The 15,611-nt window shown below is 40.7% G+C and overlaps 3 protein-coding genes across 3 annotated transcripts in view; 1 reads left to right on the forward strand and 2 right to left on the reverse strand.

Annotated features, from left to right (window-relative positions):
• LOC121265174 (microtubule-associated protein 70-2-like) overlaps positions 1-7,247 on the forward strand; it is a 28,833-nt gene extending 21,586 nt beyond the window's left edge. Inside the window, exon 12 of the transcript XR_005940630.1 lies at positions 7,229-7,247. The gene's annotated coding sequence lies outside the window, so the exon portion shown is untranslated. The remainder of the gene's footprint in view (positions 1-7,228) is intronic.
• Positions 597-6,292, reverse strand: LOC121265172 (sulfoquinovosidase-like). The gene is made up of 8 exons (XM_041168672.1): positions 5,154-6,292; positions 4,935-5,067; positions 4,276-4,491; positions 3,799-3,954; positions 3,300-3,552; positions 1,598-1,998; positions 1,035-1,151; positions 597-939 (listed from the first exon to the last, which is right to left on the reverse strand). Exons 1-8 carry the CDS (start codon positions 6,167-6,169, stop codon positions 604-606), a joined length of 2,628 nt encoding a protein of 875 aa, XP_041024606.1. The 5' UTR covers positions 6,170-6,292; the 3' UTR covers positions 597-603.
• A 3,144-nt stretch (positions 7,248-10,391) lies between the features above and the next one.
• On the reverse strand, positions 10,392-14,060 carry LOC121264784. The gene is made up of 3 exons (XM_041168084.1): positions 11,469-14,060; positions 10,881-11,336; positions 10,392-10,748 (listed from the first exon to the last, which is right to left on the reverse strand). The coding sequence occupies exons 1-3, from the start codon at positions 14,058-14,060 to the stop codon at positions 10,392-10,394; spliced, it is 3,405 nt and encodes a 1,134-aa protein (XP_041024018.1).
• Positions 14,061-15,611: the final 1,551 nt, after the last annotated feature.

The following is a 15,611-nucleotide window of genomic DNA, read 5'->3' on the forward strand; positions in this document are numbered from 1 at the left end:
TTTTTTTTTTTTTCAATTTTTATATTTTGTCTAACGATTATCTGAAGTCTCCTGCTGTGATCTGTTAAATGCAATGATTTTTGTGGATATCTATAAACTGCTCAGAAATACGCCACCTTTCAACAATGTTAAATTCTATGGTTGAAACTTGAAACTATGATTAGTACATAGCAGCAATATGTCCAAGATCAGGGACCAGGCTGGGTTGAGTTTCTGAAGCATGAAGCTGGTGTGATGAAGTTTATATCAAGCAATTATGCTTTGATACCTGGGTCTATGAACACATTAGATCGTTGGCTAACGGGAAGATCTGTCTGATGCAGTTGGAATATGAAATGTTGGAAATCAACCTTTCTATATAGATCGAAAGTAAGCCATTTTGAGAGGTTATGCGTTAGTTCATTGACACTTCTGGGAACTCCAATGGCTTCCCAACTAGGAAGCCGAATCACCATTGATCGAAGGTACCTTCCACCAACATTTCAATAAACTTAAGGTACGTAAAATATATGTTATTTGCCAATGCCAACAAACTGAGAATGCATGAAATTGGAAGAACAGCCAATTATGAGTGATTAGTCCCCTTCTTTGAGAAGTTTTTGGTTAAAGAATATTAAAATCTCTCAGATTTTTAATGAAGGTCTCTCCAATGGTGGAGCCAGTCTTTACAAATACAGCAGGATAACCGATTGGAGCTTCTACCGAAGCTTCACAACCTTGTTCTCTAAATAGTTTTCCGGTCCAGATATGTTGCCAATCACAACGTTCTCCCACTGGAAAATAGACCTTAACGTTCTTCTTGCCCTTGTCTAGGACAGGCACCACTAGGATCTCAGTACCGACCAAGAATTGTTGGTAAATCAAGCTATGAACATGATCATCTTCTGGGTAGTGGAGAAATAGGTGGCGGCAAACTGGCAGACCTTTTTGAGCAGCTTCCTGTTATCAAAAAAATATTACCCCATGGGGACGTTTGGCTAAATTTACTCCCCCAATTGGAAAAGAAATTAGTATTTATTGAGTTCTGGTAATACCTTTACAAGTTGAATTCTGTAAAACTTCCATCCTTTGTATACTTGAGCAAAACGAGCAAATTGTGATAAGGTATGGTGGTTTGAGTAGAATTGACTATTGCAGGATGGCTTGTTACCCTGCTCAGAAAAAACAGTCAGATGGCAGTTATTCATGAGATTCTACCTCTTATGGTCTTCGGGTGAAAGAATCAAAGATGTTAAACTGAAAACGTACACTTGAGCTGAGTAACATTTTTTAATTTTAGCTCCTATGTCATGTTAAAGCTGAGTTTCATAGGTATAAACAATTCCTAATGTTCAGAAAGGAAAAGAAAAAAGAAAAAAGAGAGGATTGGAGAAAGAAATAAAATATAGACTATTTGCAATTTTAACATTCTTAAAAGGATTACTTTTGGGAATGTGCTTTTTTTATGCACAAGTCTGAGATTTGAATTTCAACCTTAAGTAAAACCTACATCATTTTTGTATTCCATTTTTCATTTTTACGCTTGTATATAATGATTAGGATAAAAGACAAAACTTACGGATGTTGTGTAATAATGTGTCAGGGTTTTGAAACTTACTTCATGGGTCCGGAAGACTGTGGTGAAAGCATTTAGCTCCATCCAACGTAAAAGCAACTCTTCACTTCTTCTATACCTGATAAACGGTAAGTTTACTGCACAGTAGCCTCCAATATCACTGTGGTTAAAAGCATACCCTGAAAGTCCACTGCTCAATAGACCAGTAACAGCACTCTTTATCCCATCATTAGCCTGCCAACTTACCATTTGGTCTCCTTCCCAAAATAGCATCCCCCATTTGGGACTATTTCTGAAACCAGCTCTCATGAAGAAAACTAGGGCTTCTTTTGGGTCTTCTTTCATCTTACCCGCATGGTTCCTTTTCCATTCTTCCACAAACTCTCTGTTTATTTGAGCCCATAGCTCAGGGTACCTATTATGCGCCGAAATAGGATCTTCACCTGAAATGGTTAGTCTGATAAATTATTAGTATATTTGAATTCATAAAGAATAATCATGTAAGGGAAAATACACCAAGACAATTGGTTATTACCACTTAAACCATTGCACACCAATTTACCTATATACTAACCCTCCCTTTGGATTGGGACACGATTTATTTTCTTATTATTTCAAAGAAGTGATAATTCTCTTTTTCATTCTTTTGGGGTTGGGATGCTGACAGCCTCAGAACCATGTAAGTTGAAAATGTTGATATTAAGGTCAAGGGCACTTTGTTGAAAAGCCCACTGATTTGGATTGCCTTCATGATTTATAAGTCTTGCACGATAATATTATATAATGTAGATGTAGTTTACTAGTTTGTCAAGTGTATGTAGGGAAATGTACAGGATATGGAAAGCGTGATGGGAAAAATTAGCATTTGAAGTTTTGAACCCTTATCAAAAGCTATGAGAAAAACATGAGAGACTAAGTGTTTGGAAAGTTAATACCTAATACATTCCCTTTTTGTGGAAAAATCAGTTGCGGAAGAATGTTTCCCTAGCAATTCTATTAAATGCCTGAAGACTGTCATTGTCAAGAGATGCATAAAAAAAAATTCAAAAAATTCAAAAAAACTCCTCCCACCATAAAAAAGTTTAGAAGAGGAAAAATACCAAAGGGTCACTATATTGTTGTTTCAGCTTTGGGTGTTGAAAGTAGCAGATATCTTTCTTCTCTCTAATTAAAAGATGCCAAAATCAGCTGTGCTTAATGTGGTTCATTTTGGCGAGAATGCAAGGGCCAGACTTTTGAAGACCAAGAGAGGACCCTGACAGAGTTAAAAGGCACAATATTTAGCACTCTCTAACTTTGGATAGCTGCTCATAACAGTTCCCAATTCTCCACCTTTTTAAGTTTTTAGATTTGAAATAATTTGGCTATTTTTTGTGTTCTCCTAGTTGGGTGTATCCTACTAGTACTATATACTTCCTGTGTACCAGGGTTGTGCTCCTCTGTGCAGTAAAATTGAATTACTTCTCAGAAAAAAACAAAAATCCACTATGAAGACCTAGGATGAAGAACATAATCATTCTATATTGTAAGTAGCTAAAAGCAGGAGCCAGCAAGTAGAAGCTTGCCACTTGGCATTGACCTCTTAGATCCCGTTACATGAGAATAGGTGGGCTATGGGATTCTTGAGAAAATGAATTTGCTTCATTCATTTGTTATATCACTTGGAATCACAAGAACCCATTAATTAGAAAAAAATTACCGACCTTATATTGAGTTTTTTTAAGTATAATTTCAAATTTAAGACCTGAATAGAGGGTGGCATCCACAGGCAGGCCTTCACCAAAATCAGCCATCCATCCTCGGACTCCATCATCCACCATTTCTTGTAAAATTTGTTTGAACCAACTAGCAGTATTTGGGTGTGTCAAATCCAACATCCCAACATCAAAAGCTGTATTTGGAACCATGTATGGTTGTCCTTGCTTATCTTTTACCAAGATGTCCAAGTTCTTTGCCTCCTCAAAAAGGTTTCTCCTTCTGTTTGGCTTCTCATGAATCTGTCAGATAAAGTGGAAAACTCTCAATCTAGCACCAATTGCAGCACAGCTTTTTTTCTGTACAAGGGGTACAGCCATCATTTTACTTCTAGGATAGAAATGTGATCAATGATATCAAACAATCAATCTGGATTTTTCATGTTTCTAATGGCATTACCCTTCATACCGTGATGAAGTGAACTACAACTAATTGCAGGAATTACGATAGGATTTATTATGAATCGCATAAGTGAGAAAGGTCTTCACCGGAGCTAGACAAGGATTGCAGTATGTCATCACTTTGATATGCCGAACACTTAGGTCTTGAACTAGTTGTTGCCATCCCCAGTACCTTTCTGTATCCACTTCCCAGTTCCACCAGAGTTGTGATCCAATCAATGTCTCCCTCTGCCCCACCCAATCCTATTCAACAGATTGCTACATAATATAAATCAATTCAAATATAAATCAATTCAAATGGATGCTTGCAAATATAACCATATATTGTTTTAGACAATCTGTTCGAATACTGAAAATCTTCAGTGGTGAAAGCCTAATTTAGATGTTTCAAAAGTTGTCTCCTTACTGATGTGGGTGTCGAGATTTTCTGAGTAGTTATTGAAATGATTTTTTTTTTTATTAAAAAAATACCTTAACAGTTTATTAAAAAAAATACAGAAAAAAATACCTTAACAGTTTCAAGTGGTTTAAGCATGTTAAGAGACCTGCATAAGGCTGCATTACCTGGAGCCAAAATGCTGAAATGGGAACATTGTAGGTCCTTAGCTCATCCCATGTATGGCGAACAGTTTCTGTGCCACCTTGTATTCCAACCACAGCACCAGATATTATCCACTCAGGAAGCTCAGGAGGCCTCCCAATGGTTTCAGTAAAATGTTCAATGAGCTCAGAAGGTGAGTTCCCATGCAAAATCTGTCCTTGAACGGAAGACCCGTGTATCTGCAATCTCCAGCATACAGAAAATGGGAAACTGCAGGTTTAAGATCTTGAATGAGCCCATTATGTACTAAGAAAACAATCCAGTTCCTTGTCAACTCTTTTAATTTACCGCCAGGAAAACATTACAGTCGGGCATTTTAAGGCCATCTTTTTATTCATTGATTTGGTAGTGAACCAATGTATGAGTGCAATATGGTTTTTAGTATGGCTTAATGTAGGTATGCGTCTTCCTTAATGACAAGCATTGCTTCTTCCAAACCAAAAGGTTCAGTTTCTGCTTAATTGAAATTTTTACTTTTCCAATGCCCTTCCAAAAACTTTTACAGCATTCTCCTGATTGATATCCGAATTCCTTTAGTCGATAGAAAAGAGTATCTGAATCACTTTGACTCAAACAAATATACAATTTTAAGTTTTCATTATGGCTGTAAGATCCACCATACCTGAATTTGAACTCTATCATGCCTAGTTAGATCGAACACGGAATAATCATATCCTTCAAGGTAAAGAGACCTCATTTTGGACGTCATATAGAATGGAGAAGGAGCATAAGTTGTACTATAATCACCACCAGCCCTGCAATAAGGAAAAACTGTTTCAATTTTTCACGTGCTATACAGGTCAAGCATAAGGTGGTGAAAGAGCTATTTTTTTTCATCTACCTATAGCTAACCAAGTTAGCGGCAAAAGTAATTGGTTGATCCCCTCTTCCGATGCCTTGTTCTTGAACGAAAATAGGTACCCGTTTGCCTTTGAAATTTACGTGTGAGAACTGCTCCCCAAAACCATAGAATCTTTCATTTGCTTCACTTGAATAGGTCAAGCAGACCCTGTTGAACTGCGTGGATTCTGAAACTCTCAACTCTTCTATTTCCTCCTCTGCTGAGGAAACTGTGACATACCCTCTCGGCCTTGAAATGTACCAACAGAAACCAAGCATCCGTTTCTTTATCAGCCCCAGCCTCCGCCTAAACCTCCGGTATCTTCCTGAAGCTGTTGAGGAGGCTTTTGGGTATAGCTTAAAGTTTGATTGCCCGAGAATCACTTGGAAACCAATCTGATTACTGTTCTTCTGCTCAAACAAAACCCAATACCTCGCAGAAGTTGAAGGTTCCTTGTCCTCGAATTGTATTTCTGCAGCAGTTCCGTCTTTCCAAAACTGCCTTTTATTTTTCTTCATGCTGAAAATCCAACCAGTTATTAGCAAAATAGGGAATTTGGTGCTATTCATACCTTTTTTCTGCTCAAACCACGGATACCCAGATGGAGAATCTTGATAGTTACCCTCTAAAGAACGATCAAACTTATCGATCACTCTTATGTCCTCTATGGTTTGATCATTACAGACCAAATGAACATCTCCATCTTTCACAACAAAAGATCCCCTGCTTTCCTCCACCTCCGTTTCGGCTAATGCAGCAGACACAAAGGCTTGGCCCGGTATGGTAGACCATATGGATCTAGAAGGACTTGATTTATGATAAATTGAGATATAACCACCATGGTTGGAGCTCCAAAGAATCTGGAAGTCCTCCCCGATCGAGAAGATTTGGCGTGAAGGCACTCTTTTGGAATTGAAAAACAGAGTTCCTCGGATGGAAGGTAGGCCTGTTGGGGTCGACGGGAAAGGGTTATTAAGGTGTTTGTGGTGTTTTTTGGTGACTTTAAGGGCTGCCATGTTGAGATCAACGAGAGAGCTGACCCATGCAATCTTATTTATATCTTCTAAATCCGAAATTTTTTTATGTAAAATCCTTTTCCTGAAAGATGATGAAAACTCTCTCTCTCTCTCTCTCTCTCTCTCTCTCTAAATCAAAATAATTTTTTTCTTGATGTTCTTAACAATTTGCTTTCGAGGGATAGATGGGCTCCGAATCTTTGATAAAATTGAATGTTCCTACTGACTCAGCTGTCCTCATTTACTGGTATTTATCTTATGATGTTAGATATGTTCTATTGCACTTAAGCCCTCCAATTCAAATATTTTGTTTTAGGAATACTCTAGTCTCTAGTCACAAAATAATTACACAAAAATAATTTTAATGTAACTTGATATAGTTGGTCAGATTATAAAATTATTTTTATTATAAAGTAGATTTAACAGATCAAATAAAATCATATCATTTTATAGAATTACTTTTGTGCAGTTCTTTTAAGAATATAATAGTACTCATATTTTAATTATGGAGCCAACTTCTTCCCAACTTAATGAAAGGTTGCAGTTTCAGATATCCGTTAGGATTCCTCTTTTGCTATCATGATAACCTCTTCTCTCTCTTTTCTTTATTTGCATATTTGTCTCTCATCGCCCTTTTTATTGGCCTTTAAATTGGCACTTTATGTCCCCTTCAATTACCAAAGACTACTTAGACAATTTAGATAAATGATTTTGATTTTAAAATTATTATAGAGTTTCTTATTTCTAAGTTTAAAGTGAGAGAGAAATAGACACTAGAAATAGATTTCATGATATCTATTGAGAATTTAACTGTCTAAAAAAATTAACTCCAACTGGTATTATAAAGTTGCAGGATCCACTTTCTTGAATGCAGGTTTTGTAGGTGGCATGCCCAAAAAGGTTTGGTACGCTGTCATGATTTGCATGAACATTTCCTTGCCTTTCTCCCATTAGGTACGAGGGATCTATCCCCCATTTGCAGTGCTGTTCTTACTAGATCAAGATCTCTTGTGTCAAACGCACTCTTTTACAGTCATATATATAATATATATATACATAATGTATATATATATATATACATACATACATAGTGTGTGTGTGTGTGTGAGAGAGAGAGATGAATTGGATAGGAATCATAGGATTAAGTTGTGTCAAATTGCAAATTGCTCAGTGACAAGGAGAAACCTTAAAAGGCAAGAAATCCCCCTTCAATAAGGACAAGATGCGCCAATATGTTAGGGACCTCGATCAAGTCCCTAAACACTGAGTTCGCCATGCTAATGGTAGTCTCGAATTGACCGATCCCTAATTCCTCTCTTGCTTGGTTCTCGACCAAGGATGGTCAAATGGTCAATATGGTATGGTGAGGTTAGGTGTTTAGGCTAGAAGGATGATGTAACAAGGAAATGGTTCAAGATTGTGTATGGATAGGAATGGTTGTGGGCACACGGCACTAGGATGTGCTAGGGTTGGCGCCACTTCGGGTTGGTGTTTAGGGTTTGGGAAGGTATGTTGGTTGGCTAGGGTTTGGACAAGAATGGAGGAGTTGGACGGCTTGAAATTTGAATTTAGGAAGGTTTCCCAAATTCTTGGGATTTAGATGGAACAAAGATATGGCCGGATATGGTAGGAAAGAGTCAATTAGGGTTCCTAAATTATAGGAACTCTAATTATGGGAAGTATGAGGGTCGGCTAGGTCAAGTCTAATTAGGCAAGTGATTGCCGAATTTGACTTGATTGATTATGGAAGGATTCGGCTAGGGTAACACAAGGAATCACTCAACTATGGAAAGTTGACTAACACTTGTGTTGGTCGAAATTTGTGTTGATTTGGATTAAATGAATGTAATGGAATGGATGACTCCAATGAACCAATGATGAACACGATGAACAATGATATAATTATCAAGAACAAAGTGAACAGAAGATAGTCAATTCAACTATGATTCACGAATTGCACATAAATGAAATAAACCTCTTTATTGATGAACTTGAAAATAAAATAATAGAACAATAACTTGGATTCACGAATTGCACCAAATTGTAAGAATAAGATAGATGAATGAACCACACCTATTCACGAATTGCAAGGTGTGATCCTCTTTTTGGGATTCACAAATTGTACCTAAAAAGCCCAAGTGCTCTAGCACCGAAATATGATCTCAAGAACAAAAGTCTACCCACTAGGGAATTTGCCAAAAGATGTTCATGAAATGACTAAGGTTCCTATTTATAGGTTACAACTTGGAAATCCTAAAATAGTCCCTTCAAAGTAAATAACAATTAATTAAAGGATCAAGTAAATAAAACAATAAAATAGAGCCATGGACTAAACCATGGTGTGACATGCACGGGCCCATGGTGGGCTAAGTGGTTGCATGTTGGTTGGTTGGCCCATGGCTAAGTGTTGGTTCGGCATGGTCCAAGTGGGTGGCTTGGACGTTGGCTGCATGGCAAGGGCTGGAGCCGTGCGCTGGATGGCACGCCATGGGGCGTGCCACTAGCCTCGCTGGTGCTCTGCAGGGTGGGCGTGGGCGTGCTGGCATGTGGCAAAGGCCCATGGTCAAGCTGATGTGCGGCAGGGGCTGCTAAGGCCATGCGGGTGTGCGGCATGGTCAGCCTGGGCGTGTGCACGCGCGCGTGGGCTGGCTTGCATGTGCGGCACCTGGGTGCTCGCAAGGCCATGCGGCCCACTGGTGTGTGCACTGATCTGCGCACTGCGAAGTGTCTGGGCGTGCGGCCCGCTGGGGCGCCTGGTGCCGCGCGCATGCGCGCGCTGTCCTGCGCTGCGCGCATGTGCGCGCGAGTCTGTGCTACGCATGCTGCCGTGCGCCTGCTAGCCTCGCTAGCCTGCATGCTGGACGCCCCGTGCGTGTCATCCCACGAGCCAAGGCATGGTTGTAGGCTAGGCAAGGTGCATGTCTCCACCATGACTAGGGCATGGGCGGCTCCTCTAAAGGCAACTCGACGTGGGGGTCTAACAATCCCCTCTCTTTAAGTATATCCTTGCCCTCAAGGATAAATTGAGGAAATCTTGTCCTTATATCATCGTAGTCCACCCAAGTAGCCTCTTCCTTTGGGGCTTTATCCCACTTTATCAAAACTTGCCACACACTTTTTCTCATGGTTCCTCTTGGAACCACCCTATAATTGAGAGCTTCCTTTGGTTGTAAAAGCATTCGCCCTTCATCATCAAACTTAGGTAGCTCATCCACAATGAGACTAGGGTCCCCAATCCTCTTCTTTAGTACGGTTACATGGAACACCGGATGGAGTTTGGAACTTGGAGGAAGTTCCAATTTATAAGCCACCTCACCCAACCTTTCAAGCACTTTGAAAGGTCCATAATACTTCTTGGCCAACTTCAAATTAAGCTTTTTCCTCAATGTTCTTTGGCCAAAGGGTTGAAGCTTCAAATACACATAGTCCCCTACTTCAAAGGAAACCATTCTTCTACCTTCATCATAATATTTCTTCATTCTTTGTTGAGCCTTGACAAGCTCATTCTTCACTTTCACTAGGATTTCATCCCTAGTTATCAACTCATTTTCAACTTCTTCATTCTTAGCCATGCCCCTTTCATAGTTCACCAACATAGGTGGTGCTCTCCCATAAACAACTTCAAACGGACTTCTTTTTATGGAGGCATGGAAAGAAGTGTTGTACCAATATTCGGCCCAAGGCGAGTACTCACCCCACTTCTTTTGCTCTTCATGGCAAAAACACCTTAAGTATTGCTCAAGTGTTCTATTAACAATTTCCGTTTGCCCATCGGTTTGTGGGTGGTACGATAAACTCGTCTTCAACTTGCTACCTTGAAGCTCAAATAATTCTTTCCAAAATGAACTCATGAAGACTCTATCTCTATCCGTGACAATGCTCTTGGGGAACCCATGTAGTTTCACCACATGATCAATAAAAGCCTTGGCCACACTCTTGGCCGAATATGGGTGGGTAAGAGGAATGAAATGGCTATACTTACTTAGCCTATCAACCACCACAAAAATCACCTCAAACCCACCACTGATAGGTAGCCCTTCGATGAAGTCCATACTCACATCTTCCCAAATCAAATTAGGAATAGGCAATGGTTGCAAGAATCCGGATGGTGGCCTTGTCTCATACTTAGATTTTTGGCACACATCACATTCCGACACAAGTTTCTTCACGGCCTTCTTTATCCCTTCCCAATAGAAAAAATACTTGACCCTTATATATGTTCTCAACCACCCGGAGTGGCCTCCCTCTTTACTATTGTGGAAGTGACAAGAATCTCCTTTCTCAAATTCGGTACATTAGGGACATACACATAGTTCTTGTAGTAGATTAGTCCCTCTTTCAACTTGAAGCCGATTACCCCGTCACCTTGAGCTTCTAAAAGCTCTACAATCTCAATGGCTCTCGCATCAAGCTTGGTTGCCTCACGGATCTTGTCCCATATCCTCCATTCGGCCCCACTCAATGTCATCAAGCTATCATCATCCTCTTCATGCACTTGCCACAATGTTGAGCTTCCTTCTTTTCTACTAAGTGCATCCGCAACTTTGTTCTCTTTTCCGGGTTGATACACAATGTCATACTCAAATCCCAACAATTTGACAAGAAACTTTTGTTGTTCCGGAGTTACTATTTTTTGTTGCAACAAGTGTCTCAAGGCTTATTGATCCGTGACTATAGTGAACTTCCTTCCCAACAAATACGGCCTCCACACCTTCACGGCATGAACAACTGCAAGCATCTCCCTTGCATAGGTACTCCATGCTTTCTTCATAGGTCCAAGGGCTTTGGAAATAAAAGCTATTGGCCTTTTTTCTTGGACCAAAACAGCCCCTATTCCATCCCCACTTGCATCGGTGTACACTTCAAAGATCTTCTCAAAATTTGGTAATGCTAATACGGGAGTAGTGGTCATGGCTCTTTTCAATTCTTCAAAAGCCTCTCTCGCCCTTTGGGTCCATGCAAAATTATCCTTCTTCAACAAGGAAGTGAGTGGCTTAGCAATAAGCCCATAGTTCTTCACAAACCGCCTATAGTAGCCGGTTAGTCCCAAGAAACCTCTCAAGGCCGAAACATTATTGGGCAATGGCCAATCAACCATGGCCTCTATCTTCCTTTGATCCACCTTCACTCCTTCACCCGAAATGAAGTGCCCCAAATATTCAAGCTCCTTTTCCATGAAAGTACATTTTGATGCTTTAATGAAAAAGTGGTGGTCTTCAAGAATCTTCATCACTACCTCCAAATGTAACTTGTGGTCCTCCATGGTTTTAGAATAAATCAAAATATCATCAAAGAAGACCAATAAAAATTTTCTCAATAAGGGCTTAAAGATGGTGTTCATGGCCGCTTGGAATGTTGAAGGGGCATTGCATAATCCGAATGGCATCACAAGGTATTCATAATGACCATTATGAGTTCTAAAGGCCGTCTTGTGTACATCTCCCTCCTTCATTCGGATTTGATGGTAGCCCGCTCTCAAATCAAGTTTTGAAAAGACACTTGCCCCATGCAACTCATCTAGCATTTCATCCACCGTAGGTATTGGAAACCTATCTTTAATGGTGGCTTCATTCAAAGCCCTATAATCCGTGCAAAATCTCCAAGTACCATCCTTCTTTCTCACCAATAAGATCGGTGACGAAAAAGGACTATTGCTAGGCCTTATCAAGCCTCCTCTCAACATTTCTTCCACTTGTCTTTCTATCTCTTCTTTTTGGAAATGAGCATACCGGTATGGTGGCACATTGACCGGTTTGCTCTCATCTCCCAAGGCAATAGTATGATCGAACACTCTAGAAGGTGGCAAAGAAGTTGGCACCTCTAGAACCCTCATGTGGTCTCTCAAGACCTCTTGGACCTCTACGGGCAGCAAGGACAAGTCACCAATCTTGCTCCCTTCTTCACTTTTCTCCTCCTCAAATATGGCTTCTTGTGTTGCTAGAATAATGGCAAAGCAACTAGCTCCACCTTTGCACAATTTCTCAAACATCATTGCCTCACATGACTTCACCTCCTTCGTGGTCAAAGCGGTCCAAAGTTTCTTTTTAGAACCAATCTGAAACTCCATTGTCATCTTCTCATAATCATTTACAACTTTACCAATGCCTTTGAGCCATGCATTGCCCAAGACGACATCAAGTCCCACTAGTGCCAACACATGCAAATCCGCCACAATTCTTACTCCTTGAACATTCATTCTTACGTCTCTCACAAGGCCCTCACACCTCAACTTGTCCCCATTAGCCACTTTAACATCAAAGGGCTCCATGGTGCTTGGTTTCAATCCCACCTTGGTGACGATATTGGAATTGATGAAGTTGTGTGTTGAGCCACTATCTACCAACAAAGTGACTTCGAATTTCCCAATCCATGCCATGACCCTCATAGAAGTGGGCCTTTGGACTCCGGACATAGCATTGAGTGACAATTCGACATCTTCATCCCCTTCACTAGGTTCGGCTTCCTCTTGTTCGGACTCACTACTTGAAGACTCTTCATTCCCTTCCTCTTCAATCATCAAATAGGCCTTACCCGATTTACATGCATGCTCTTTGCTCCATTTATCTCCACATTTGAAGCATAATCCTTTCTTGATTCTTTCTTGGACTTCTTCTTTAGAGAGTTTCTTAACCTCATAGGGTTTAGGTTTAGAAAACTCCATCTCCACCTTCGGCTTCCAAGGTGATTTGGTTTGCAAAGTTTTTGAGGCTTTGCTCCCCACGTCCTTGGAGAATCTTCTCTCCATGTTACCACTCTCTTCAAGGATTTCGACCATCCTCATTACTTCTTGAATCCATGTTGGTTGCTTCAATTTGATCTCCTTGGCTAGCCAAGGCTTCAAACCATCAACAAATGTACCAATGAGTGCCTCTTCGGACCATCCCCTCACTAGTGTTTGTAGTTGCCGAAATTCTTCTATGTAATGGTGAACCTTTCCCTCTTGTTTTAATTTAGCCAATTGACCATGGTGGTTAATTGTGGGTGACGGGCCAAATTGCAATAGGAACTCTTTCTCAAACATGGTCCATCCCAATCTTTTCTCATCTTTTTCGTATTGATCCCTAATCCATCTCCACCACTTACTCGCCTTGCCCTCTAAATAGAAACAGGCCGTGGAGACTCTCTCCCTCCTTGGAACTTCGTAGGTGTGGAAATAATGATCAACCTTGTCAAGCCATTCATAGGGGTCCCCCGCATTGAACTTGGAAAAGTCCACTTTTGTCCTCTTGGGTCCCCGGTCATTGTCCCGGTTTCCCCTTCTCTCGTCATGGAAATCATCACCAAACCTTCTCCCTTGTCGGTCTCCATGTCTTGCATAGTGGTCACGTCTTCTATTCTCGCGGTGGTCCTGGCCAAATGGCCTCTCTTCTTCATACTCATGCTCGGCCTCATGGCCCTCTTCATATCTAGGTAGCTCATATCTCACATCTTGTGATCTTCCCCTCAAGCTTGGACTCCCATGGTGGCTTCCATCATGAATCCATCTTTCAACGGCCACGTTACCATGCTCTACCCGTCCTCCTCTTCTCACCTCTACTCTTGGTGGTTCATGCATAGAATCATGCATAGATTCGGTCACACTTGTCTCTACTCCATCTACAAAAGCATCATGCCTTTGTCCATTCATCTCACGACGTGGAGCTTGACCTTCAACAATCATTCTTTCTATTCTTTCAACATTCTCGTGTGTTTCTCTCCTCAAGGCTTCCATGGTTCTTCTATGTTCTTCATTGTCAGGTGAGGTGACATTCAAGGCCATCCTAAGTTCGGCCATATTGGTATTGACCTCACTCAAGATGTCCAAGACTCTTGTACTTTGCTCTTCAAGCTTCTCAATACGTTCCCGGTTGGAACTATTGAGCTCTTCGGCCTCTTGATGGCTTGTAGTCATGCTGCTTGCAAACTAGTCTCTTGAAAGTGCTTGCAAACTGAAAAATTCTGGTTGGTGTAGCTTGGACAGCTTGTGCACTTCTCTTGGTCGGTAGGATGGGTCCACCAAGTCCAACCTTGAGTTGTCCACCTTCAAGGATGGGAAGCCCTCTTGCACACACACTGTCCAACCTTGGATCCTCCACCTTTAAGGGTGGTCAATCCCTACAAGAACTCTACTCCGTCCTCTACCTCAACCCCCAAACTTCAATTTCACAATCAACAATAATATATGGGATCCAACGAGGGTCTCCCCCAACCAATTCACAAAGTTAGAGTTAACGCGTTGTTTACCTCGTGGAGAAGTGAGAACTTCTCAATTTCACCAAACAAGAATCCTCTCAATGAAAGCACCAATTAATGTTAGGGACCTCGGTCAAGTCCCTAAACACTGAGTTCGCCACGCTAATGGTAGTCTCGAATTGACCGATCCCTAGTTCCTCTCTTGCTTGGTTCTCGACCAAGGATGGTCAAATGGTCAATATGGTATGGTGAGGTTAGGTGTTTAGGCTAGAAAGATGATGTAACAAGGAAATGGTTCAAGATTGTGTATGGATAGGAATGGTTGTGGGCGCACGGCACTAGGATGTGCTAGGGTTGGCGCCACTTCGGGTTGGTGTTTAGGGTTTGGGAAGGTATGTTGGTTGGCTAGGGTTTGGACAAGAATGGAGGAGTTGGACGGCTTGGAATTTTAAATTCTTGGGATTTAGATGGAACAAGGATATGGCCGGATATGGTAGGAAAGAGTCAATTAAGGTTCCTAAATTATAGGAACTCTAATTATGGGAAGTATGAGGGTCGGCTAGGTCAAGTCTAATTAGGCAGGTGATTGCCGAATTTGACTTGATTGATTATGGAAGGATGCGGCTAGGGTAACACAAGGAATCACTCAACTATGGAAAGTTGACTAACACTTGTGTTGGTCGAAATTTGTGTTGGTTTGGATTGAATGAATGTAATGGAATGGATGACTCCAATGAACCAATGATGAACACGATGAACAATGATATAATTATCAAGAACAAAGTGAACAGAAGATAGTCAATTCAACTATGATTCACGAATTGCACATAAATGAAATAAACCTCTTTATTGATGAACTTGAAAATAAAATAATAGAACAACAACTTGGATTCACGAATTGCACCAAGTTGTAAGAACAAGATAGATGAATGAACCACACCTATTCACGAATTGCAAGGTGTGATCCTCTCTTTGGGATTCACGAATTGCACCCAAAAAGCCCAAGTGCTCTAGCACCGAAATATGATCACAAGAACAAAAGTCTACCCACTAGGGAATTTGCCAAAAGATGTTCATGAAATGACTAAGGTTCCTATTTATAGGTTACAACTTGGAAACCCTAAAATGGTCCCTTCAAAGTAAATAACAATTAATTAAAGGATCAAGTAAATAAAACAATAAAATAAAGCCATGGACTAAACCATGGTGTGACATGCACGGGCCCATGGTGGGCTAAGTGGTTGCATGTTGGTTGGTTGGCCCATGGCTA

The sequence above is a fragment of the Juglans microcarpa x Juglans regia genome, chromosome 5D, assembly GCF_004785595.1.
Source record: "Juglans microcarpa x Juglans regia isolate MS1-56 chromosome 5D, Jm3101_v1.0, whole genome shotgun sequence".
NCBI classification, from domain to species: domain Eukaryota; kingdom Viridiplantae; phylum Streptophyta; class Magnoliopsida; order Fagales; family Juglandaceae; genus Juglans; species Juglans microcarpa x Juglans regia.